Genomic DNA, 24,388 nt, shown 5'->3' on the forward strand with positions numbered 1-24,388 from the left:
TTTATATAAAAAAACAAAACATAAAAAAATTCTGCCAGGGTTTGTAAACTTATAAGCACAACTGTACATATATGCAGTCAAACGTACACCTGTCATATTGGAATGAAAGTGTGTAGGCTATACCTTTTTTAACCACCAGGTGGTGGTGGCTTTATTAGAATGAAAGTATACACCTTTCTCATAACCTCTAGGTGGTGGTGGCATTTTGGAATGAAAGTGCACAGTTTTTCATAACCATCATTTTGTTCTTCATATGCCACGTCAGGGAATGTATGTACAGTTGTGTTCACGAAAATTTGTGTACGTGCACATTCTATTCCAAATCAAAGCACGATAAAATAGCATCAAATTTGTTATTCCTTTACAGCATGTGAAGAAAAAGGAATATTTAACTGTTCCAAAATTAGCAGTCTTTGCATTTTTATTTCCAATCTCATACATTTACTATATAAACTGATCAATTCTTGAAGAGCTTGCTTTTCTGTGAATCACTGAACTAATAATTTATAAGCACTGTTTCTGAGAACTGATTCAAACCTGTGTTGCATGGAGTCGACTAACCTTTGTCACCTGTGAATTGCTCTTCCAACCCAGGAGGACTGGACCTCATGGACCTCGGCCTTGACGATTTTATTTGATCAGTCAAAAGCAATTAAGGTTCAGAATACTCAATCAATCCAAAGCGCTCGTCTTCATTAGGGTCACAGGTCACGAGAGCCTATCCCAGCTGACTTCCTGCGATAGGTGGGGTACAACCTGCATTGGTCGCTGGACAATCGCAGAGCACATCTAGACAAATAACTATTCACTCATTCACACCTACACTGTAACACATTTCATGTTAGTTAACCTTAGAAATGAAAGTTCATTAAATTGTTCAATTAAAGTTCATAAATTGATATTACTACAATACTAATAATATAATTGTGGGTGTTGATTAACTTTCAATTCAATTCAATTCTAACTTTATACAATGAGTTTAAACAAAACATCTATTTGGATTAGAAATACAGGAAAACTCCTTTTTGCATTATTGTAACATATTTAGAGTCTGCAGTTTATCTAACGAAGTTTTTGTTGATTTACGGACGCCGGGATCATAGGGTGAGTTACAATCTGCTGAGGTGAGTAAATTCATCAATACGATAATAAAGGAAGCACTTTGTTCTTTGCACACTGTACCGAGACTTTTAAAATGGGGCTGGTACCTCGTAGATGAGGTAAAAGGAGCTTTTTTAAAAGTATGTGAAATTGTTTCTTTTAATAATAGAATATTTCATTCTCATTTGAAATATTATTTATAATTAATTTAAATATAGCCAACCCTTTTTTTTTTTTAAAAGTACTCTACATAAAACATGTTAAATTGTTGTTGTTTTTTAACAAATTTTATTTTGTTAATTACAATGAATACATGAAACAATTATTCAATAAGATAAATGATTATAAAAAAATCAATACCTGCACTGTAGTTTTTGTTTTTGTTTATGTATGTAGCCTACGTTAACAAAATCAATAACAATCGACTATGCCACAATACTCACATTGCTCAATGTGCAAGCAGATGTGCGTAAAGCACATCAAGCGTGACGACGTGCATGTGTGTCACACATGAGGAAATGCACCAGTGGATGTCAGCTGAAGACAACGTCGTGTTTTTGTACAGAACGACGCAAAGAGGAAACTGCCCTGACTCAATTTGTGTCTGCCAGTCATCATCGTCAGTCAGTCAGTGTGAGGACAACGCCAGAACAGAACATCCTCTCACCTGCTATACAACGTAAGTACACCTTAATAATATGCTAAACGTGTGTGTCCACGACAGGCATCTATGTGTCATATTTGTTGAAAATATGAGAAGTTTTGTGTTTTTGTGCCGAGACTTTTGCCACTCCATGTGCACTCAACTCAACTTGACACTCATCCTGCGTATTACACAAGAAAGGTGGTTTTTTTGCCAGGTTAGAAATGTATCCTGGAGTATATGCGCAGGTTTGTACAAAACGTATGTACACTGTACTCCCCCCCCCCCCCCCCCCCCCCCCCACACCCCACTCACAGAATAGACAAGAGAATTCTTCACTGGTCAACAGCATTTCGTAACGCATACTTCCTTTTTTCTGTTTCTGCGTCATTTCACTAAAACTGTGTAATCTGTAAAGTGGGAATGACGCGTTTTCTTTTATTTTCCCTTTTACTCCGAAGCAACTTCAAACCTTCATTGGAGTTGAACACACATCAGGCAAAGTAAGCCATTGAATTACAGCAAGGTTTCCAAACTGAGTTGGCACCTCTCCTGTTAATGGGCTGCCACCTGGCAAAGTAAAACAGCGTACATAATGTACTTCATTGATCAACAAGAAAACATTTTTGGCTAAGGTTTTTAAAAAAAATAATAATAATTTTTAATCATGTTTGTTGTTGTAAAGTCAATGTAAAAGTTAAATACAACTGAAATGTACTTAGTGATTCATTTGTACACCACCACACTTTCAGAATAACTTATGTGATGGCAATATGTGACTATTACACACAAAAAGTAACATTTTCATAACAACTGTTTCCACGTGCAGAAACACTGTTATTGTGATAAACAAACACACACGCACACAAATCATAAGTCGATATTACAAATTTAGTTAGCATGTCTGCCTCACAGTCGAGGGGTTCAATGTTGGACTCTCGGAGTTTCCAAATGGCCTTGCCTCTCGCATTCGCAAAAACATGCGTTCGGTCCACTGAAGACGAAATTCCACGAAGGTGTGAATGCGGCTGTGAATAGTTGTTGGTCTATACGTGCCCTGCGATTGGCTGGTGACCAGTCCAAGGCGACAATGGTTTGTAATTGTTTCAAAAGTACAAAAGTGTGGGGCTGAAACTGTAAATATACACATTGGCCACACCATAATGCAAAAGTGTAATAATAAGGGCTGTATCGGAAATTCTGCGTTTACTGCCTTTTTATAGAAATGTATTGTTGTCCTCGCGAAAACTTTGTCTATGAACTGTGTGCAGATCGCTACAGACGTATTTTGGTAGTTGAACTTGGCTTGCTCTGACCAACCAATCAGAGGACAGAAAAATGCTGCCGTTATTGTGGGCCACCGAGCTGGCCCTCCGAGGACGAATTGGAAATCTGGCCGGTAAAAGAAACTTGCTGCCAATGTAGTTTGACTTACATCAACCAACGCTGCTGATTCCGAAGGGCCTGGGCGGATTAGAATGACATGGCGGCACAGAGAGGCTAAAATCTGTTTGGACAAAAAAAAAAAATCCAACATACACATACTGGTGGCAGTATTGCGTCTCCCCTCACACTCACTCCTCCTCCTCCTCTTTCTCCTCCTCTTCTTCTGCCTCCTCCTCCTCCTCCTCCTCTTCCTCAGCGCTGGTACCACCGCAGCAGCAGCAGCAGCAGCAGCAGCAGCAGCAACAGCAACAGCGTGCCACAGTTCCAGCTGACCTCCACAGCGCGCCGCTCGCATGGCGGATGCTCCGCTCAACAACTCCTGGCCCTCCTTCTCCAAACTCTGGATGAAGAGGTGGTCCTTCAAGAGAGGTACGTGCCCAAGTTTGCTCCCTTTTCTTTTCTGTTTACCTTTTGCGACTTTGTGTGGCTTTATGGTGAGGGAAGTTGGCATGATACGAGGAATCAGGTGGCATCAATTTAGGAGGCGCACGCACTTCTTGGAGGACAAACAGGCCCAGCCCTCATGTCACTGCGCGATGGATGGCAGTCGTGTCACTATATGGTAACATTAGAGCAATATGGCGGCACAGAAACAAACAGGAAGTGTTAGGTGTGCTTTCAGACACGAGGTAGACCATCAAAGCTGTTTTTTAGAGCTCAGACTTTTTTTTTTTAATGTCACACTTTACACACACACACACCCACCCACACAAACCCATGATTGAAAACCCAAGTGCCCATGACCGTTATAGTGATGGATGACATATTTGAAGGTGTAATATAATCTAGTATGTGGTCAATTACACATGAATTGCATTTGTGTGTGTGTGTGTGCGCGCGCATGTGTATTCAAACGTACTTTATGTTAGCAACATAAAGTTTCAAGGCGCCTCTTTTGCCATCAAATACACAAATGATTAAAGTTTTTATTATTATTATTATTATTATTATTAAAAGCATGTGGGAGTTACACCCTATTATCGTTATTCTAATTGTTGTTTTTTAAACACCTGAAATCTCTTGAAAGATATCTAAATTGTTTTTATTCGACTTTTGAAGTTAATAAAATGCTAAATATGTTTTTACTTTTTCAAATCGTTCAAAATGTCAATCATTCAATAACTAAAAACATTTTTTTGTTTTCTGCTATTTGTATTTAAAAAAAAAAAAAAAAAAATGCCAAATCATTTTTATTATAAAGAAAACAAAATCACAGACATGCTTTTCTTTTAAAAAAAAAAAAAAAAAAAAAAAACAGTGATACATAGAAATAGATCACGTTTCTCTCCACTCCTAAAGGCAGCGCTAACCCTAACCCATTACCAAGTGGGTGACAACCGCCGTACACCACAAACTTTTTTCCACCCTTCTGCTGAATCTGGTTGCCTCACAGCCTCCAGCATTGTAACAAGTGAAAATAAATTCCTCTTTCAGCACGAACTAACTAACATGGTTCATAGTTCATGCGCCTGCTAAATTGCGTTTTTCCACTATACTTACTGGAATGGATTCATTCATCTTCTGTTCCGTGTGCAATTATTGATATATATATATATATATATATATACACAGTGGGTACGGAAAGTATTCAGATCCCCTTAAGTATTTCACTCTTTATAGTGCAGCCATTTACTAAAATCATTTAAGTTCATTTCTTTCTTCATTAATGTACACGCAGGACCCCACAGGAAAAAAAAAAACAGAAGTGTTGAAATTTTTGCAGATTTATTAAAAAAAGAAAATCTGAAATATTACACAGCCATAAGTATTCAGACCCTTTGCTCAGTATTTAGTACAAGCACCCTTTTGAGCTAATACAGCCATGAGTCTTTAGGAATGATGCAACAAGTGGGATCGCCTGCCATTCATCCTTGCAGATCCTCTCCCGTTCTGTCAGGTTGGACAGTGAACGTTGGTGGGCAGCTATTTTCAGGTCTCTCCAGAGATGCTCAATTGGGTTTAAGTCAGGGCTCTGGCTGGGCCATTCAAAAACTGTCACGGAGTTGTTCTGAAGCCACTCCTTCGTTATTTTAGCTGTGTGCTTAGGGTCCTTTGGCCCAGTCTGAGGTCCTGAGCACTCTGGAGAAGGTTTTCGTCCAGGATATCGCTGTACTTGGCCGCATTCATCTTTCCTTCGATTGCAACCAGTCGTCCTGTCCCTGCAGCTGAACAACACCCCCACAGAATGATGCTGCCACCACCATGCTTCACTGTTGGGGACTGTATTGGACAGGTGACGAGCAGTGCCTGGTTTTCTCCACACATGCCGCTTAGAATTAAGGCCAAAAAGTTCTATCTTGGTCTCATCAGACCAGAGAATCTTATTTCTCACCATCTTGAAGTCATTCAGGTGGTTTTTTTTTTGTTGTTTTTTTGTTTTTTAAGCAAACTTCATGCAAGCCTTCAAGTCTCTTGCACTGAGGAGAGGCTTCCATCAGGCCACTCTGCCATAAAGCGCCGACCGGTGGAGGGCTGCAGTGATGGTTGACTTTCTAGAACTTTCTCCCATCTCCCGACTGCATCTCTGGAGCTCAACCACAGTGATCTTTGGGTTCTTCTTTACCTCTCTTACCAAGACTCTTCTCCCCCGATTGCACAGTTTGGCCGGACGGCCAGCTCTTGGAAGGGTTCTGGTCGTCCCAAACGTCTTCCATTTCAGGATTATGGAGGCCACTGTGCTCTTAGGAACCTTAAGTGAAGCAGAAATATTTTTGTAACCTTGGCCAGATCTGTGCCTTGCCACAATTCTGTCTCTGAGCTCTTCAGGCAGTTCCTCTGACCTCACGATTTTCTCATTTGCTCTGACATGCACTGTGAGCCGAAAGGTCTTATATAGACAGGGGTGTGGCTTTCCTCATCAAGTCCAATCAGTATAATCCAACATAGCTGGACTCCGATGAAGGTGCAGAACCATCTCAAGGATGATCCGAAGAAATGGACAGCATCCGAGTTAAATATATGAGTGCCAAAGCAAAGGGTCTAAATACTTATGGCTCATAAATCTGCAAAGATTTCAACAATAGTTTTTTTTTCTGTCAATATGGGGTGCTGTGTGTACATTAATGAGGAAAACAAAGAACTTCATGATTTTAGCAAACAGCTGCAATATAACAAAGAGTGACAATTTTAAGGGGGTCTGAATACTTTCCGTACCCACTGTATACACACACACACACACACACACACATAATGCACTGCATGTGATGTGAGAAAGGAGAGCCACAGTCTCTGATGTACTTTTCAGCTGTTTGTTGTATGCTGAGTGAAGAGTTAAACACAATGAGCATATTCAAGCAGCAGCTTCTGTCAGCCACAGCTCACGCCCAGAGAGTCACAAGCAGACTCGCCAACGTTGCGCTCCACCCCACCAGGACCCGCCTCTTAAAGGCACATGCATGTACACAGACTACAATGTGTCCAGTATTTTCTGTACATTTAATATTCTATTAATTTATTATTATTAAATACATTTTATGTTTACAATGTGCGAAGTAAGTTAAAAAGTTGTTTAATTGTTTGATAATTCAAATGAGTCTCAAGACTTGTTCAACAAGTTGAATCATTGTCAGAATTGACATGGTCATGTGGTTATTTGCGAGAGACAAACTAAAGTGACGTTGAAAGGAAACTCATTGGCGGAGAAAACCATCAAGCGATCATGTTCTAACCTTATGACGACCATCAAGTTCCTCTTGTGATCGCACACTGATGGACATTCGGCTCATCATTTCTCTTTTGTTCTTTTTCCGCTGATAATAACTATAACCCCAACAATAATAATGGTGGTTGTTGTTATTAGTATGATTTGATTATTATTATTATTATTTTTAACTATAATGCAGTGGAGGTACCCTTGTTTGTTCCTCCCTTCAATCAATAACATGCTATTTGATTCCGCAGAGCTCTAAATGACAGAAATGCAGTTACAGTATTGTTCTAGCAGCAAAATGGCAGCTTTTACGTTTAGTCACAAATTTGCTGACTATAGGTGCAAAACTGGGCCTGTATAGTTGAAAACAAAGCCTTTACTATATTCTGTTAATTGTACCTTCTGCCATCTAGTGGAAGAGCATTAAATTGTTCTGCCTGTCACTATATGTCACTGGCATAGATAAACAAAGATTCATTTGTAATGAATAAATCATTATTTTCAGACGAATTCAGTGAAATTGGATCATTTTCTGCAGCACCCTGGTGAAAAGAAATGTTGCTTCATTGTCGAAATTAGAATTGGTATTTATGCGTCATCATCATCATCATCATCATCATCATGTTGTTCACATCATGAGACCAAGCGACACCTCTGCACATTGAGGCTTCAAACAGGATGCTCTCTGACGGAAGTGACCACTGAGCTGGGGGCGTGTCACAGCGGGCCAGACACAGAGAGACTGGAAGAGTCACAGAAAGGAATAGAAGTGGAAATGCATTGGACCATTCATAGATCCAACACCTTTTGTGGATTTTGCCATTCAGCTCCTTGTTAGAGAACAACAAGCTGCACAAAAAGTACAAAACTATTGAACATTTTAAAGAAGGTCATATTATTCATCTGTAAAGCTTATACTGCATTTTAAATTCATGCTGAATTTTCACCCGAAAGCCAAATATCCTTAGCTTTTTGGGGATGTTGTATATTAAGAAAAACTCATTTTTAAGTTTGGACAAGCATGCTTAAGTATACAAAAGTATTAAGTATTACTCGCCACGTGAGTTTGCATCGTTTATACTGGCTGGAGTCTATATCACACCGCAAGCTAACACGAGCGCCGCATTGCTAACGCTCGCCGAACAAGTCAACGAAATTGAAAAAAAACACCCTGACTCACCCCTCATTATTCTCGGGGACTTTAACAAAGCTAAACTCAACCACGAACTCCCTAAATACAAGCAGCACATCGACTGTCCTACCAGGGAAAATAATACTTTAGACCACTGCTACACTACGGTAAAAAACGCATACCGTGCTATACCTCGTGCAGCCCTGGGCTCGTCTGATCACTGCTTAATTCACTTAATACCGACGTACAAGCAAGAACTTAAATGTGCGAAGCCTACAGTGAAAACAGTCAAAAAGTGGACCAATGAAGCAAAGATGGAACTTCAAAGCTGTTTAGACTGCACAGACTGGAGTGTCTTTGAAAATTCAGCTGGCAGCCTGGATGAATATACGGACACTGTCACATCCTATATCAGTTTCTGTGAAGAGGTTTGTGTACCAACAAAATCATTTCGGACATTCAACAACAACAAGCCGTGGTTCACTGCTAAACTTAAGCAGCTTCGCCAAGCTAAGGAAGATGCATATCAGAGCGGGGACAGGGCCCTGTATAATCGAGCTAGAAACCAGCTTACTAAAGAAATTAACATTGCAAAGAGGATCTATGCAGCAAAGTTGGAAAAACAGTTTAGCGCGAACGACTCTAAATCAGTCTGGCGTGCATTCCAATCGCTGACTAATTACAAGCGACGATCCCCCCAAGCTGAGAACAATAGCACACTAGCCAACGACTTGAATACCTTCTATTGCAGATTTGAAAAGGACAGTTTCACTCCACACACCAACCCGGCCGCACCCGCGACCACAACCACACCTCTGACTTCTGCGTTAACCATCCATGAACAGGATGTGAGACGCATCTTCAAACAACAGAAGATTAACAAAGCAACAGGACCGGACCATGTGTCCCCATCCTGCCTCAAAGTCTGCGCGGACCAGCTCGCTCCAGTCTTCACTCAGATCTTTAACAGATCTTTGGAAATGTGCGAAGTTCCATCCTGCTTCAAACGCTCCACCATCATTCCAGTCCCCAAGAAACCTGCAATCTCTAGTCTGAATGACTACAGGCCTGTCGCTTTGACATCTGTGGTCATGAAGTCCTTTGAACGTCTCGTGCTGGACCACCTCAAGAGTGTCACAGGACCCCTGCTGGACCCCCTGCAGTTTGCCTACCAAGCGAACAGGTCTGCGGATGATGCAGTCAACATGGGACTGCACTTCATCCTAGAACACCTCGACAGTGCAGGGACCTACGCGAGGATCCTGTTCGTGGACTTCAGCTCAGCGTTCAACACCATCATCCCTGAACTCCTTTCAACCAAGCTTCTCCAGCTCAGCGTCTCACCTGCCATCTGCCAGTGGATTTACAGCTTTCTGACGGGCAGGACACAGCAGGTCAGGCTGGGGGAGGCAACCTCATCCACACGCAGCATCAGCACTGGGGCGCCCCAAGGTTGTGTCCTCTCTCCGCTGCTCTTCTCTCTCTACACGAACGACTGCACCTCAGCGAACCCGACTGTCAAGCTCCTGAAGTTTGCAGATGACACCACTGTCATCGGCCTCATCAAGGACGGTGACGAGTCTGCATATCGACAGGAAGCGGAGCGGCTGGAGCTGTGGTGCGGGCGACACAACCTGGAGCTGAACACGCTCAAGACGGTAGAGATGATCGTGGACTTCAGGAGGCATCCTTCGCCACAGCTGCCCCTCACGTTGTCCAGCTGCCTTGTGTCAACCGTCGAGACCTTCAAGTTCCTGGGAATTACAATCTCTCAGGACCTGAAGTGGGCGAACAACATCAACTCCGTCCTCAAAAAGGCCCACCAAAGGATGTACTTCCTGCGGCTTCTGAGAAAGCACGGCCTGCCACCGGAGCTGCTGAGGCAGTTCTACACAGCGGTCATCGAATCGGTCCTGTGTTCTTACATCACAGTCTGGTTTGGTGCTGCTACAAAAAAGGACAAACTCCGACTGCAACGGACAATCAAAACTGCTGAAAGGATTGTCGGTACCCCCCTACCCACCATTGAGGACTTGCACGCTGCCAGAACTAAGACAAGGGCGTGCAAAATCCTCTCGAACCGTCTGCACCCCGGTCACCAGCTCTTCCAGCTCCTTCCCTCAGGTAGGCGCTACCGATCAACGCAAACTAGAACTAGTAGACATTCCAACAGCTTCTTCCCTCTTGCGATCAACTTCTTAAACACCTAACCTATAATTCCATTACAACAAGCTGGCAATTTTTTGACTTGAGTTCGTTGTCACATTTCTGTGGGGCCAATTATGTATTACTCGTGCACTCACTGTAGTTGTCTCGCCATGCTGCACTATTTGCATATACTGGCCACTCATGCCAGAGTAGCATCTGCTCCATTTGCACACTGATTGAGGAGTATCTGTAACATTTGCACCACCAACATTGTCCCAGATGATCGCACTACTCGTCACTTTAAACCGCATACTCTCCTTGAAGTCTCATTGCACCGGACTATTGCAATATTAGTCGTTCGAACTGCTCTAAGTGCTAGAGGACTCTGCATCTTTTGGCACAATTGTTTTTTGTCAATGTCTTTATGTCCCCAAAGTGTTCTGTAAATTGAGTGTCTGTTGTACTAGAGCGGCTCCAACTACCGGAGACAAATTCCTTGTGTGTTTTGGACATACTTGGCAAATAAAGATGATTCTGATTCTGATTCTGATTCTGAAAAGATACAGCATGAAACAGATCAACTAGCAAAATGTTGATGGCATCATCCACTCGATGTGTTGTCTTGGGACACTTTGTAAACGTGATTTATTATTGATGGCATTGAATTCAGTAGCGGATCACTTCCAGTGAGGTGGAGACTCAGCTGACAAAAACAAGCCCACACACACGCACATGTTTGATCGTGGTGTTGATGGATTATCCATTACGCGTCGCTGACCATAAAAGGCCTTTTCCGCGTGGACATCAAGCAGCGTCCATGCTTGTGATTTAGTCTTATAGAAAATACAGTAGATGACAGTACAGTAAGTCAGTGTGTCTAGTGCTGTGTTTACATGGCAGCGTCTTCCTGGCTGCCATGTTTATAGTTTATTGTGGAGTTGCTGTTTTTTTTTTTTTTTTTTTTTTTTGTTGCTGGCTCTGCCTGTCCAAATTCGATTTTATACAGTATAATCAAATCTGCTCTGATGAAGTTACTGGACATTAATAGCACACAGGGACAAAGAAAGACAAGACAGAGGAATAAGTCAACATTGATGTACACAAAGTACTGAATTTATGCTACAGTCATAAATGGATAAGTTGGCTATATTCTGTTTTTGGTGGTTATCTTCATCCCCCCACCCCCTCACATCACTACACTGAAAAAACTAAAATGTAATATCTAAAATCAATGCAAAAATATGCTTGTTCTTTGTCTGCCAAGATATTATTTTTTTTGTGTAAGGGCATTTCACCTCAAGCACTTTTTCCCTTAAAAATCTTAATAAGGTATTCTACATTATTGAGATTTTATTACTGGTTATGAGTAAGTTTATCTTAAAATAAGAAATGCCATAATTCTTTCGGTGTAGGCAGTATATACACTACTTCTAATGCAAAACATTTGTGGTGTTTTTTGAAACTGGCTTGTTTTAAGAAATTGTGCCAAGATAATTTTGCTTGAATCAAGTCACATATTTCACATTTCATGACTTCTTTCCTATTTATCTATTTTTATTTTTGTCATGTTTTTCGTGATTTCAGTTTTTTCAGTTTGGAAGGCTTCTGTGTTGGCATCACCAGAAAAGTCGAAACACTGATCGCGTTTATGTTCTAAAGCAGTGGTTTTCAGAGTGTGGTATGAGTACCACGAGTGGTACGCGGGCTTCCTCGAGAGGCCTGCAAAATGATTACTCAATTTTGATGTTTACTTGGATCTACTATTCTACCTCATTTAAATGTTGTCATGATGGTGGTACTTGGACAGGCAAGTATTTTTTTTTGTGGTAGTAATTGGCTTAAAAACGTTTGAGAACCACTGTATTAAGGAGTATTAGAGCCACATGAAAATGAACAAAAATCTATGAGAATGAACTTGTAATTTTGCGAGAAAACATTGTAATATTACAAGGAAAAACTACCACAGAAAGTTGGAATATTACAACACTGAAGTTGTGAAATTAGGAGGGGAGAAAAACTGAATTTACAAGAGATTTTATTTTTTTTGACTTGTGAGAACAAGTCATAATACTGTATGACAAGAATAAAATGTTGATATTCATAAAAAAAGTCACAATTTTGTCACCATAAAAAATGTAATACAACAAGAAGACAGAATGGTACGCAAATAAAGTTCTAATATAGTGAGAAAGAAATGACTGTTACCATACCATAAGAAAATGTACATGAAGAGGAAATCTCGAATTTCCTAAGAAACAAATAAAATGAATTTACCCCATGTACTCAGAATACTACAAGAATGAAATCATATTAATAATAGCAGAGAAGTCACAGTTCTATCACAATAAAAAGCATAACATTGAGAAAAACCCAGGTAATGATGATACAGGTAGTGTTTGAATACTTTTGGTTACTTTGTTTAGCTTTATGAAGGGCTCCTCTGAAATAGAAACAGCTCTTTGTATCATGAAATACAGTTCGACAATACAGCAAACTGCAACCACAATAATAAATACATTGTTAAAATAATACCTCTGAAGGTCAGTGCTTTATATGAGCATGTTTCTGTTTTTCCACATGAATCAGTATATTATATGACCTTGTGAGGAGAAAATAAACAGGCCGGTCAGCTGCTTTCAAGGAGAAAAAAAGTGAAGAACTGTGGAGCCGGGCCGGCTTAGTTTCAGGCTTGGCTTCACGGGAAACGGTCTTATGAAATGAGACTTACGTAAGTTGTCATAACTGTGGATTTCCCACCCGCTGATGGTGTGGCTGAAGTCACCATGGTAGCCAGGACATGACGACTTAGCGGTTTTCAGACTGCGCTTTAAGATATGAAAGGTCACTACATTTTTTTTCCATTCTAAATATATTATATACGGTACATATGTACTATCTAATGAGATCCGTTAGATGAGCTCTAGGGCTACCAAAAAATTGGAAATATTTTAAGCAGGGCCCGACCGATATACATTTTTTGGAGGCACATGCCGATTTCGATATGTGGCAGACATAAAATTCCAATAACTGATTATTAATCGGCCGATTGATTCAAACCCACGCGGGCACGGGGAGAACATGCAAACTCCACACAGGCGGGGCCGGGGATTGAACCCCGGTTAATTCAAATATATAATGATAAAATACATTTCTGTTGGCAGCTTAACTCTTGCAACAATAATGAATTGCAGGCAGAACATTTGACTATTTTACAATACTTGGTCCTTTAGTATTTTTTTTAACATTACCACAGAGAAAAAAAAACATCAACAATAACATGTTTTGAATATTTGAATGTCATTATATTTGTCTTATGTGTTAATATGTAAAAAAACAAATTGGCCAAAAATCGGCTGATTTTTGCCAATTTGAAAAGACTTAATAATCGGCCCAATAATAATTCTCACTTATGATTGACAGTCAGTTTCATCCATTGTTTTTCAGCCTCCGAGTGCAAGCCATACAGTGGACATCCAAGTGGACATTCTAGTGGACAACAGCGTGTTGATCAGCATCATGCTCCTGCAGGGACATCCTCGCCCTCTCCATCACCTCCCTCCCTCAGCGAGGTTTTTTTCTTTGGCGGCACCAACGAGGATCAGGTATTTTATATTGATTCCAGACTACAGAGGAGCGATTCAATTGTGACATTCATGTATCACAACGTGTTGTTGTATAGTGTTGTTTTGAGGGGTACAGTGGAACCTCTAAAGTTGAACACAAACAACCCACTCAGTGATAGTGTGCATGTGAGTGCGAGTGGGTGCCCGTGTCTATATGTGCCCTGCGACTGACTGGCGACCAGTTCGGGGTGTCGTTTGCCTTTCGCCCAAGGTTAGCGGGGCTCGGCTCCAGCGCCCCGTGACCCTGAACAGGATAAGCAGTTTTGAGAATGATGGATTAATAAATAAATACCACTCCAGTTTCAAATTTTCACCATCACAAAACCTTCATTAACTGGCCAGGCAATGTTTTATGTAACATTTTAACATGCGTGACTGTTATAAAAGGAAAAAAAAAAAAAAGGAAAAACAACAACAACCAAAAAGCACTTTGGGCCCTATTTTTGTGACATATGTCTGAAAACCTCCACACATGTCCATGGAGCTCGCATATCTTTTTGCCTCTGCCCCGATCAAATTCACCAAAATCGCGTTCGACTCGGAGTTGACCTACTGCGCCAGACTTAGACGCACTCTAAGCAAGTTTAAATTTAGACTGACTTTCTGCCACCAAATTGTCACCCCGTCGGCAGCATGTCCAAGGATGCACCCACGCTTCGTCGGAACACTAAGCTTTGGGCCATCTACTAAAATCGAGCCCTTAATGTTCGAGCCCTTAATGTTTAGACTCGGAACAAGTGACAATGGGTACACTGCAGTAAAAAAAAGCCTCCAAATCCAAAAGAAAACAAAACATGCATAATGCATAGTATTCATTCATATGTGATATCATGCATGATTGTGGATCAAACTCAAGTTTTGTGATTTCCCCCCCCCCCCCCCCCCCTGAAAGCAAATGTCAACTTCCAAATTGTATGAGCTCAATAGTTTTACATAACCCTTCTTAAGAACAACACCGAATTAAAATTTTACCTCATTGGTGGGGAAGATGCCGGCACGGAGCCCGACTGGTTAGCACATCTGCCCCACAGTTCTGGGGTCCGGGGTTCAAATCCCGGCCCCGCCTGTGTGGAGTTTGCATGTTCTCCCCGTGCCTGGGTGGGTTTCCTCCGGGCACTCCGGTTTCCTCCCACATCCCAAAAACACGCGTGGTCGGTTGACTGTAGACTCTAAATTGCCCGTAGGTGTGTATGTGAGTGCGAATGGTTGTTTGTTTGTATGTGCCCTGCGATTGGCTGGCGACCGGTTCAGGGTGAACCCTGCCTTCCGCCCGAAGATAGCTGGGATAGGCTCCAGAAGCCCGTGACCCTAGTGACGAGAAGCGGTAAAGAAAATGGATGGATGGGTGGGGAAGATATGCTCAGTTTTCATTCAACAATAGAGTATGTTTATTGTCCTGCGATGGGCTGGGGACCAGTCCAGTCCGGCCTCTTCCCTGAAGTCAGCTGGGATAGCTCACCCTCAACCCTAATGAGGACAAGCGCTCTTGAGAATGGAGGATAGATGGTTGTTTATGGCAGTAGATTGCAGTCGTGTCGAAGTGCACTGCATCATATGGGGAAGTGTAGCTCAAGCCAAAATGTTACAAAAAGCTGTCAGTATGATGCAGTGCAGTTGGACACCACTGTAAATGTAAATTGTGTGCCTAATGTTGTAGACAATGAATCAGGTCTTGGTCTTTCCCAGTGTTTTGAAGTAATGAAATACAAATACAATGCTTTCAAACTGTATATTTTCCAGGTAGCTGAAACTTTATTTCGCTGACAACATTTTTACTGTTACTCTCCACTTTTGAAAACAGATATCCGTATTTCGAGTCCTCTACGCCTTACTTTGTCAAAATAGGCTTGTTACTTTTTTCAACCTCTAAGGATGACAACACAACATAAAAAAAAAAGATGTAAAGCAAACTAGAGTTGAGATTCTAATTGATGGATTGCTTGATTGGTTGACGTCTAGGGAACTTATAAGGTGGGGGAAAAAACAACGGGGACAGCAGCGACACAGAAGGATGTGAAGCAGGGAGAATTTACGACGACAGCAACAGATTTGAGAACCCAAGATATACCCTTCTATCAAAAGAATTGTTGTCTCCTACAAGAATCATTCAAATCGCTAGCTTCTGATGTTCAAATATTCTCTGCCCAACTGGGAAACAACAAAAACAAAACAAAAAACACATACCTGTACAAGTAAGCTGTATTTTTTCAGTTATTATCATGAGCTGACATGTGACATGTAACATGATGGTTTTCTTCTCAGCTTTCGAGTGATACAGTGGTGCCCTGAGATGAAAAAAAAGTGAGATATGATATTTGAACACAAACGGTGCAGCAACACATTTAGACATTCAATATAACAGTACTCACAGTCACATTTCCTTGATCCTCTGCGAGGAGCCGATATCAGCAAAGATGAGCTGAAACGTCTCTACTGCACAGACGTCCATGTTCAGTATTGTAAATCCAATTTGTTTGCCTTATACTGCCCCCAGGTGGCCAAGGAAGGCACCAGCACAATATGCATTCATTTGAATGAGAAAGTATGACAAAAACTGTTTAATTCTACATAAGTCACTGATGGTGTAGTGGTGCATTCGTGTGACTTCGGTGCAGGCAGCGTATTGAGAATGGGTGGATAATTGTCTGTAATGATGTCAATACTGTCTGTCTTTATAAAGTACCATATTATAGTGTGCTATTTTTCTCATTACATTTTTTTCGGGGAGAGGCTGGAACAGATTAATGGCATTTCCATTCATTTCAAAGGGGAACGATACGTAATTCGCAATACGAGTGACTTGATTTACTAGCGTGATTGAAGGAATTAAACTCGTATCTCAAGGCGCCACTGTCTAATTAAAGAAGGAAACTACTTTGTGTGCAGGGAAGTATTTCAAATACTTTTTGTTAGTTAAGTTATCAAAATTGGGATTGTACATAATTCAGATAAAAAATGCATTTCTACTTCAGTCTTTCAGAGTCTGTGTTTCTTTTACTTAACTTCTGCCACTTCCTCTTTGTAGGATGCGTGCTCTGTAGTGAGCGAGTCTGAGGGGAGAGGTGTGGAGGTGAGCAGCAGCATGGAGGACCTACAGGGCCTCAGCTCTTCCTTTGGAGACTCAGACTGCTTCAGAGATTTGGAGGTGGTTCTCGAGGGGCCTCTGAAGACCAGTCCAGAGCTGACCTCCCAGACCCATCTGCCCCATCTGACTGAGCAACTATCATCCGAGGAAGCGCCCGGCACCCTTGTGGTCACCCAGCTGAGCCCCAAACTTTTACCGAGCTGTGTGATTGACAGCCATGACTCTTTGGGCCTGGGAGTTGGTCTTAGTGTGACCATTGATTTGGACGGAATGTTGGGATCGATGGAAAGAACTCAAACCAAAACAGAATCACGTGACCATGGAAACACAGTGCATTTCAATGGAGATGTTGAGGTTGACAGCTTCCCTAATTTAGCAAGATCCATGTCGACCTCACGAAGACATAGCTGGGGTGCCCCTGTTGCCCCCATTAACCTGGGGAGGAGGTACCATTCTCATCATTTCTTGTTCATGCTTTTCATCAATCAAGGGAGGGAGACAGGGAGAACGTGCACGCTCCACACTGAGTTGAGATTTGAACCCCAAAACTCAGACAGTGAGGCAGACATGTTAACCACTAGTCTTATGGGCCAATATACAGTATGTATTATAATAGTTTTTGCCGTGAATCCAGTGGTGGGCAACACGGTAGGACATTTTCATCACAGTTGAGAAGGCCTTGATCGGAATCTTGGGTCGGGTCCTCTTCTGTGCAGTTTGTTTGTTCTCGCCACGCTTGCATGGGTTTTCTGCAGCTACTGCGGCTTCGACCCACATTCCAAAAACGTGCATGTTAGGTCCATTAAAGATTCTAAATTGTCCTTAGGTGTGAATGGAATTTGGTCTATACGTGCCCAGCGATTGACTGGCAACCCGTCCAGGGTTTAGCCCACCTCTGGCCCAAAGTGGGATAAGCTCCAGCTCACCCTAAACCTTACGTGAGGACAGGCGCTCTCGAAAATGGTTGGATAGATGAATTGAGTGGTTTAAAATACACAAAAACAAGCAATATCTCTAACCTTTGCACTTGTATACTCTCCTGAGGTAACTATTTGACAGCATAAGTCAAACTACTCGATTGATGCATTCAGGATATTTGCTTAAAAAAACGGACTCCTGCTGTTTAAATGCTTTTTTTTTTTTTTGTGTGTGTGTGCTGTCAGACTTAGTCTCGACACTATGGCCATGGACAGCGACAGCGATGGAGATGAGGATGAGACAGGGCACCGTGGTCTCTTTCGGCCCACCCAGCGGAAAACCGATCGCTGCACAGCCTGTCCACTGGATGAGACAGACGGTCCCAAGGGGAGGCTTTCCTGTCCCGCTGCCAAGGTACAGTCTAGAACTGTGACACTACATCGATACAGCTAAAAGCACCCCATCCGTCCCCCCCAACCCTCACGTGGATGCCCCGGGCCACCGCCCCCTCCACTTACCCCCTTTGGACGCCACGGCCACTGGTTAATTTAACTAATGTACACTTTAGCACAGTTATTATAGAAAGCTTTTATGTAATAACTGTTACGCAACTGTGGGCAGAAGTGCAGAACGGCATGCTCACAGGCACATTTTCAGAAATAAGTAGATAACAAAAGACTTGATTGTTTAGTTTCACACATGTTGGGTAGGCAGGTGCCCCAGAGATGCATGTACTGTAGCTCTTTAATTGTGAACATTGCTTTTTTTTGTTTCTTTCTTATACTTCATTAGGATGTCAAGGGTCCCATTTCATCACCCATTTAAGTTAATAAGTATAGTATAGTTCCTTGGCCAATAAAGGGTTAAAAAGTAAATTAAATGAAAGTATACTTTGTTGGACTGTGTATACTGTATTCCACCTGTTCATGGGTTGTTGATGAGTTCTGGAGCTCATTCACAGCAATTGTTCTTCAGACTCAAACCCAAACATCGAAATTCATTGTGCTGTATTCACAAAATTGTGACTACCTCCATAAAACATAAATGCAGTAGTCTGCCGGAGAGGGGGGCATCAACACAAATCTAACACTGTATGTTTGCAAACATTTCAGCCTGATGGCGTTCCTGGCAAGCAAGTCTATTCCCGCTCGGAGATCCTCGCCACGGACGAATATTCACGTGCAGCACACATCTCTCGTATTGTACGGACATCCAAACAGGCTGCGGGGGCAGCAGGAGGTGGGTGGACTTGACCGTGCACGTGTAGAGCAGGGATTTGCAAACTGGGGTCCTGGGACTTCGAGCTGTAGGTTGGCTGTCTACAAAATCATTTGCATTTCATTAGTATGTCCTATAATAAACCAATTACTCCTTCCTACCATAGCTTTGGGCCAATTAAAAGCTTTGATATGATTGTGACATATGTCTGAAATATTTAAAAGGGTGAAAAAGGAAACAATAACTTTTATTGCTATACTTAAAGAAAAGACACCAGCTGCTCACATCCAGACCAACACCTCAGCAAGTGAAATTATTTAATTATGCAGATTTGCCCTGACCTGTGCAGGGGGTGGAGCCAGGGATCAGTATCGGTGGGCGACGGGTGCCCTATCCTATTATAGTACCTCATCGGGTGTGACAATTTCAAAATACTGAAGCAGGGGTTTCCAGTGAGTGTAAAACCTACCAGAGCACGCCTTTAAGGGTAAATTTCATTTTCTCCAACTTAAGGAGAAATAAGACATCGTGAAGCCGTCTTTTTAAAGGAGGTTGCGAGGATTTCTTTAAGAGAAGGATCCTTCTGCGAGCAATCGAAGAGGCGGAGGCAACAACGTTGTCCTGAATGGTTGAGGTGGCACGATGGTCAGGAGAGCTACCGAAAATACTGTAGCTACTGTATATGAGGATCTGTAAGCCCAAAACGTCCGGGATGAACTGATAGAAAGACTGCCAATAATTAACACATTTAGGACAGGACCAAAACAGTCCTATTTTTAAGTTGAGCTTTTGAAGTTCAGTTGTTAACATCTGTTTTTCTTCCCGTTAAACTTTAACTTTAATAATTTGGCGACTTTATCTTTGAAAAATACAACTTTTCATCCCAACAAAATACATGGCTGTTCTTGTAAAGGTTGTGACTTTTGGGGGGGAATAATTGACAATGAATTGTCCAAAAGCTCTTGGTATGCTGAATCCTTCAGAGTTCCTTTCACTGGAACTAAGGAGCCGATATTTTGAACAATTCCATCTTCTTAACCTTGTGGGACCAATTTTCCTCTTCCAACATGAGTGTGCACCAGTGCTCAAAGCAAGGGCCATAAAGACATGGATGAAAGAGTTTGCTGTGGATGAACTTGACTGGCCTACACAGAGTCTTGACCTCAACCCGATAGAACACCTTTGGGATGAATTAGAGCGAAGCCTGAGAATCATGCCTTCTCGTCCAACATCTGTGTGTGACCTCACAAATGCATTTCGGAAGAATGGTCAAAAATTCCCCAAAACACACTCCTAAACCTTGAGAACAGCCTTCCCAGAAGACTTGAAGCTGTTAAAGCTACAAAGGGTGGACTGATTTTATATTGCAACCTATGGATTAGGAATTGAATGTCACCCACCGGTAAATTCATATCTGAGTCAAAGCAGGTGAGCGAATACTTTTGGCAATTTAGTGTATGCATATTGAGATATGACATGCCCTTTTTGAGCTCCATGTCAACAGCGATGCTATACTAGGGAGGTCAAAGTCGTCAGCACATTGCACTTGTGTGGACGACGGCAAGAAAACCAAAAGACCAAAGAAGGTACATTGTGCTACATACGGTTGCGTAAAACACCATACAATTACGACAAGGGAACTGGCGGTCCCTTTCACGTATACTCTATATAGTTTAGATACATATTTTTACTTTTTTTTTTATCTGTTATGTATTGATAGCCTACGCTTTGGCGTTGACAAACTAATTTCAGTGTCCATGCATTGCCTTGTACTGCATGGGAACGACGGCCTCCCCAACATGACCGCCACGTAGACACGTCGGTTAGCCGGACTCCTACAAGGCTGGCATTTCTAGTGTTCATACTGTATCTATGAGAAGCATCCGCTGGTCTCACAGGACTTTTCCGTCACGGAGGTCGCGTAGATTTCCGTTGTGTCGCGTGAACCGTGTAGTGTTGCCTTTTGCACCGCATTTGCCCCTGTCAGCCATCATATAAATCAGCTACAAAATCCAAGAAAATAAATTTGTTGTTGGCCAGTGTTATGAGGGCGTCCATGGAAAAATGTCTCCCCTGTAAGGGGTCCCACTAACCAAAAACCCCTGCTGTAGACTATAGTAAAGAGCCTCTTTCATCACGTTAACATTTTCTCTTTCTCTCATGTAGCAGAGGAGTTTGACCCTGAGGAACACCTGCACTCCAATGAGGGGCAGAGTCACATGTAAGTCGACACTTGACCCTCTCGAGTGAGGTCCGAAAACCTTACAGTACATGACTACATCTGCTCACGCTTAATGATGCTTGAAAAGAAACTCTCCTGGTTTGATCTCATAGGGCTAACTGATATTGTACACTGTCTCAAAAGACTTTAAAGAAGGAACCCGTCACTGTCTCCCATGGTTCATTCTGCACACCATCCATCCATCCAATTTTTCATCGTGCTTATCCTCATTAGGGTCACAAGTGAGGTAGAGCCTATCCCAGCTGACTTTTCTATAGGCAAGAGGCACCTTACACCTTGGACTGGTTGCCAGTCAATCACATGAAGCAACACTCATGAAGACAATTTTTTAGACTCCCAATGTATCAAGGTCCAGGGCCCCAAAAAAAATGCCCTGAACAGGACAAGTGCTTTAGAAAATGGATAGATGGATTTAATTAATTACAATAACAAATAAATACAATCGTTCATTAATTCAACTGTAAATTACATGAAATGAAATTAATTAAATACAACCCATTAATAAAATAAAACTTGAACAGCAGATACAACTGATTAAAATGGTAAAAATATGATTATATATTTAATATATCTTAAAATAAACTGATCGAAGTTAATTATTAAACTTCACGTTATATATTTTTTATTTTTGATCTCAATACAACTAAGCAGTTTTAAACTGACTGCCTATTTAAAAAAAAATATTTCTTACGAAGGTAAAGTTCATTAAAATCAAATGCTTAAAATAAAACATTAAACTTCATAAATTAAATGGCAGTTACGAAGTGTAATTAATTGATTAAACTTTTTATTTCAAATATGCAGTACAAAAAACAAAGAAATTAAAACTCTACAACTGAAACACCATGTGCTGCCGGTCCATATAGTAGTGTGAAAAATGTGAAATGTATAGATTCTACCCCATAATCAAATACATTTAATAAATGTTTTACTCAACAAAATTCGAATGAATCATAATAAATAATTCAAATTTACCTACATTAAATGTAATTCTATTTCTAGAGTTCAAGGGCCTCAATTAAGTTGAATAATTGCCATATGGCAGCCCCTCCCAGAGACCGCCACTAGGAACTGGAAGTCAGACACACACGACTTCGATTACTCACCGGGGTGTGTGCTGCGGATACATGCAAGTGAATTGATACCGTTTTACATGCACAAAGACCCCCCCCAATCAATTGAGGGGTGGGATCGGGCCCAGGAGTCCACCCGAGAGCAGCCCGGCGGACGGGACACGTCCCACACTGAGGGACCCAGACCGATCCGCCGGCCCCACCGAGGCGGCCCGACAACCGGCCACCAACTCCTCTGTATTAAATATAAAAAGTCCAAACAACCCTGAGAACTACCCCCAGTGCCCTTGAGTCACCACTGGTCTTTGAGGGCCCTTGCCGTTGTAGCCCAATGTGCAATACTTTAGCGGTTCACTACTTTAGTGGTTCACCGCTGTTGTGTAAAGGTACATACAGTACTGTACTGCATCTGCGGCCTGTTATGTTCTCCTCCAAACCGACATCTCCTCCCACATAACACATCACAGAGGGGCTTTCCCCATTCCTTGCTGACATCTCTGCTCCATGTCATGTGTCTGCAACCTCCTCCCTCCCACCATCCCCTTAGATGGCGTGTGTGCGTGTGCGTGTGTGTCTCTCTCTCTAAAATATATGCGCACTTGTGTGAATGTGTGTGTTAGTTATTTCCTTTGCTTTCCTTTGCTTCAACTCAGCCCCAGTGTGTTGTTTGTCTTAGGCTGATGGTACAGAAAGTTCTGCAGGAGCTAAAGTTGTACCACGGGTAAGTAAACAGGCCGCTGCTCAAAACGAAGCACAAGGAGCAGTGTGCGACCAGTCTCAAGCACTGTGTGTGTGTGTACATGTGTTTGTGTGCATGTCACCAGATTGTATTGCTCTGGGAAGCGAACACTGCAGAAATACAATTTTTTTCCTCATATAGTGGCCAGGGGCATTATTACTCAACTGCAGATGGGCGAGTCGTGTATTACAGTGTTCCCCCACTATATTGGGGTTCACGTACCGCAGCCCTGCTACATTGCAGATTGTACACATTCAAATTCAAACGCTCCCTATAGGTGCCGCTTTTTTGGTTGGCAAAAGAGTTCAATAGTTTATACTCTGTAATCCCCAATTCACCAATAGCCTAGCCTATGGTATACTATGCGCCTATGAACTACAGTCCAGTTTCTTTTTCCTGAGAGCAAAAGAGAGCATCTATTTGAGTGCGGCGCTTAATTTTCTCTTAAGCAAAAGTCGCACCATGTGACTTATTGTGGCATGGGTCCTTTTTAGAGCCACTATTTGAGGAAATGCATTATTTTATTAAATCGCATTCATAACTGCACTCCGTTTGGTTATTGTATTGAATTCCGTTATGTTTGTTGCACATTATGAAACTTGTGTTTTTTGGAGGGTTGTCTTTGATTGTTACTATATCTATACTTCCGTGTATGTATCATATCAAGTCTAATTCCTTGTATAATTTTGTACACATTCTTGGCAATCAATTTGATTTTGATAAAAACAGACTGACTGAATCTTTTTTCACAACACTCACAATTTTCCGCATGTTTTCGTTTGCTATCCGTACTTACGTACAAGTAAAATTTTTGTAGCAGGCTTTCCACGATAAAATATTGTCATTGTGTTCCACAGAGCCAAGCAGACAAACAACAAAGTCAATGACAAAGATTCTGAAAGTGTCACATGGTACGAGTTCCTCTCTAATGAGTAAGTTTCCTTCTTCATGTTGCTTAATAACGGTTTAATGGGGTTGACAAGGAGTTTATGGTTTCAGCTGGGTGCCATTGTCTCTTTATGTGCTTTTTGTATTCTACAGTTTAAGATAGTTCAACCTTGATAGTAGAAGTAGTAGTTTAACTTATTAGTACAAAAAACCCAGTGTATTTGTACCCCAGCAAAACTTGCAGACAAGTGGACACAGCATGTACCTTTTGGCTGCATTCACAACAGGGACCTCTGCTGCTGCATGGGGTAACTACAATGGGCCTGCGCCTTCTTCACCAGGGGACCACTTCAAGATTTCATTGTTCGGATCATTAACACGGTCCCACCATGTACTTTAAGGCTGCTCCCTTACCTTTCTCATGACAGTATAATTCTCACGGCACGTGGCATGATCTTGAGTGACGCTCCAGACCGATGGCAA

The 24,388-nt window shown here is 41.8% G+C and overlaps 1 protein-coding gene across 2 annotated transcripts in view; it reads left to right on the forward strand.

The window, feature by feature from the left end:
* Window positions 1-24,388, forward strand: part of arhgef18b (rho/rac guanine nucleotide exchange factor (GEF) 18b) — an 86,567-nt gene that overhangs the window by 2,868 nt on the left and 59,311 nt on the right. The window contains exons 2-9 of one of the 2 annotated variants that reach the window (XM_061682871.1): window positions 1,667-1,780; window positions 3,387-3,559; window positions 13,564-13,721; window positions 16,768-17,273; window positions 17,991-18,159; window positions 18,858-18,984; window positions 21,130-21,184; window positions 23,875-23,949. In XM_061682871.1, coding sequence (XP_061538855.1) covers window positions 3,484-3,559; window positions 13,564-13,721; window positions 16,768-17,273; window positions 17,991-18,159; window positions 18,858-18,984; window positions 21,130-21,184; window positions 23,875-23,949 — 1,166 coding nt within the window. In that variant the 5' untranslated portion in view covers window positions 1,667-1,780; window positions 3,387-3,483. Of the gene's footprint in view, window positions 1-1,651; window positions 1,781-3,386; window positions 3,560-13,563; window positions 13,722-16,767; window positions 17,274-17,990; window positions 18,160-18,857; window positions 18,985-21,129; window positions 21,185-23,874; window positions 23,950-24,388 lie in introns of those variants that run through there. The other variant, XM_061682872.1, reaches the window with a different exon arrangement.

The sequence above is a fragment of the Phycodurus eques genome, chromosome 8 (assembly GCF_024500275.1).
Source record: "Phycodurus eques isolate BA_2022a chromosome 8, UOR_Pequ_1.1, whole genome shotgun sequence".
NCBI lineage: Eukaryota > Metazoa > Chordata > Actinopteri > Syngnathiformes > Syngnathidae > Phycodurus > Phycodurus eques.